At 27.7% G+C, this 3060-nt stretch overlaps 1 protein-coding gene across 1 annotated transcript; it reads right to left on the bottom strand.

Annotated features, from left to right (window-relative positions):
- On the bottom strand, positions 503–3052 carry LOC107642131 (protein SPEAR3). The gene is made up of 5 exons (XM_016345441.2): positions 2531–3052; positions 2340–2459; positions 1614–1681; positions 1350–1419; positions 503–826 (listed from the first exon to the last, which is right to left on the bottom strand). The coding sequence occupies exons 1-5, from the start codon at positions 2765–2767 to the stop codon at positions 734–736; spliced, it is 588 nt and encodes a 195-aa protein (XP_016200927.1). The 5' UTR covers positions 2768–3052; the 3' UTR covers positions 503–733.

Genomic DNA, 3060 nt, shown 5'->3' with positions numbered 1-3060 from the left:
TTATTAATCAAAGGGAAAATGACTATTTACATTTACACATTATTTTCTCAATAAAATCTAAGTTCAAGAAAGCTTAACCTACTATTATTAATGATAATGTGGACTTTCAAAGACTTCAAACAATGATAAATCCTTGAATCAAGACTTCAAAGAATGCCCTTGCTGTTAGGTGTAATCGGTTTCTGTTTTCAATTTTATTTTCAAAATTTTCTGATTTTAAGAATTAAAAAAATAATAAAAATAAAATAAATCAATTTTTGTTAGTTTCACTTAAAAAATATATAATAAGATCACACTATACTATATCAATTTAAAAAAACCTTAAAAAATTCTTTTTGTTTTTTTTTTTTTTACAAAATCTTAAAAGCAAAAAACAAGGAATATAAAAATAGATCCAAAAACCAAATAATCACACAACCTAATAATGTGGACTTAACAAAAACAAGTACGAATATATATAAGAATAAATTTTCTTTTCATATATAGCTTTGAGAAACTATGCTAATAAAGAAGAAAGTTTGCATTTTCATTCAAAGAGTGAATCTATGTTTCAATACACAAGCTAATAAGGGGTGTATATGATATGATGATAATAATCTCTGGATGAAACTTTCAAACCAAAAACAAATTGGCCTGTTCATCATTATATTATATTGTACCTTTTGCAATTCTAATGTTATGTGATTGAATAAAATAGCACATTACAATTACTAGAACCGCAAGTGGCAGTTGATCAAAGAGATAATCTTAGCTCCAAATCTGGTTCTTGATTGTCACTTGATTCAGAGTTCTGACTGCTTGAACCATCTCTATGCTTTTTTGAGTCCTAATAATTCATTAAAAATAAAAACACAGATTATAGATTAACTTGTTTTATACAGTTACTATAAAAATAATACTTTATATTGAAATTCAACCATGTATTGAATATAAAATAAGTAAAAGAAATTATTTTTTTATCGATCTAATACACTTGTATATGGTCATCTAAAAGAAGAAATAAGACAGAAGAATAATCTTAGTGAATCAAGATTAATGCCCTGTTAAATAAACTAACAATTTTGTTATTTATTATTAGACTAAAAGATATAGTTGATGATAACAAAGGATGCAACTTTATTTCGTTTTAATTTCTAAAAATCATCACTCATTATTACAAAACTGATGGGTTTATCAAATGTGAAGAATGATATAATGATTAAACAAAACCAACAATAATTAAGTGTAACATTTTATTATACTAATAATTAACATCATATCAAAATTAAACTAGTAGAGTATTTGAGTGTCAAATGTACATCTTTTATATAAGTATGGAATATGAGATTCATGTTGAAAAGATTCCTTACATATAGGTTAAGAAAAGGTATAGTAGTAGTGTTGTGCTGAGGCTCCATGATGGCATTTGCATGTTCCCATCTGAATTTAATTATTGGACATACATAATAAGATCATCATCGATCTCATCAAAATTAAAAAAATAAAAAATAAAAAATAAAAATCCAACTTGTATACTTAGAGACATGTTGGTATTTGATTTATGAATGAGAGAAATAATAATAAAGCTAAGGATATGAATATGATCCAATTGTACTGGAATCCTTTTTAAGTACCTTGCTGTATTAGTTGTCTGAGAATCTCCATATCTTATGTTTGTCCTTTCATATTCTTGTAGGCCCATCTGCACTACCAAACAATGTTTTCCAAAGTTTAGGATCCTCCATATATATACATATGCTCATCAATATTATTCATGCCATATATATTTTTCTCTAATAATACTATGTACTTTCATATATGATGAACATTATATTAATGTACATGATATATATATAATCAATTTATATGATTTTTCATCCTACATCACCTAGCTAGGGTTAGCTCTATACATACCCTTTAATTTGTACTTTCAAATTCAATAATTAACCAAACATATATAGATTAGATAGCTAGCTAGCTAGCTAAGTAATTACCAAGGTTCAAAAAATGCTAGGGTTATATATGCTAGAATTATTTTTTTTTTCAATTGGATATATATTATTATCATGTAATCATCATATGATGATTATCAATAAAATCATAAGGGATAGAAAAAACAAAATAAGACTATATATCCTTGATTGATTATTGCTTTTGGGCTTTATTAATTACTATGTTGTGAGTTGTGACAAATCAGAAATGACAATAGTGTAGTAATAATGAGAAATAAAAACAAGTTAAATATATAGTACAAGTTAATTAAGCAATAGTGTAATTTAAATAAAAAGCAAATCTAATTATTGGAATCAATCAATTAGATAAAAGTCAAAATTATTAGACATAAACAAACATACACATACCACAACGTTGGGTTGGAATCCATAGGAGGGTGATGAGTATGATGTAGATGAAGATGAGTAAGAAAATGATGATGATGATGGCACTGATGAGTAGTATGGTGTTTGCACTCTTGGATCTTCCTGCATGTTCATCATAAAATTATTGCCACAAAATATTATAATATAAGAATAGTAACAAGAAGAAGTCTTACATTGGTGAAATTAGAGGGGTAATTAGATGGATGATGATGATGAAGAGGAGGGTGATTAGGATTATTGTAAGTAGAAGCAATTTCACCATGTAATCTAATCTTTTCCAATTGAGCAACACCAAGTCCTCTTTGTGGTTGCTTTGGTTGCTTCTCTTGATTGTTCTTCTTCCCTTTTCTTGAAGATCCTCCTCTACTATCATTGTTCATGTTTGGTTCTCCAAAATAGCTGCTTCCCATGCTTCAATCTTATTATGATCCTTAGATTCTTCTTCCTCTTTCCTTAAGAGAGAGAAAAAGAAAGAAGCTTTGCAAATCCCGGAAGAAGTGGTTCTTGTGCTTTGGAGAAAAAAATTAAAGGTGGGAAAATAATAATAATGAGGGATCTCTCTTTCTAAGATGGTGATTCTTGATTTCTTCTTCTTTCTATTGCTATGATGAGAACCCCAGCATCGCTGGATCAAGATTGTGTTTAGATTTCAAACTTATGTTATATATACACCTAGATTCTCTCATCTTTATTCTCTCTCCAC

Source organism: Arachis ipaensis, chromosome B05 (assembly GCF_000816755.2).
Source record: "Arachis ipaensis cultivar K30076 chromosome B05, Araip1.1, whole genome shotgun sequence".
NCBI lineage: Eukaryota > Viridiplantae > Streptophyta > Magnoliopsida > Fabales > Fabaceae > Arachis > Arachis ipaensis.
Note: the sequence above shows the minus strand (reverse complement) of the source record. Positions and strands in the feature narration are given on the sequence as shown.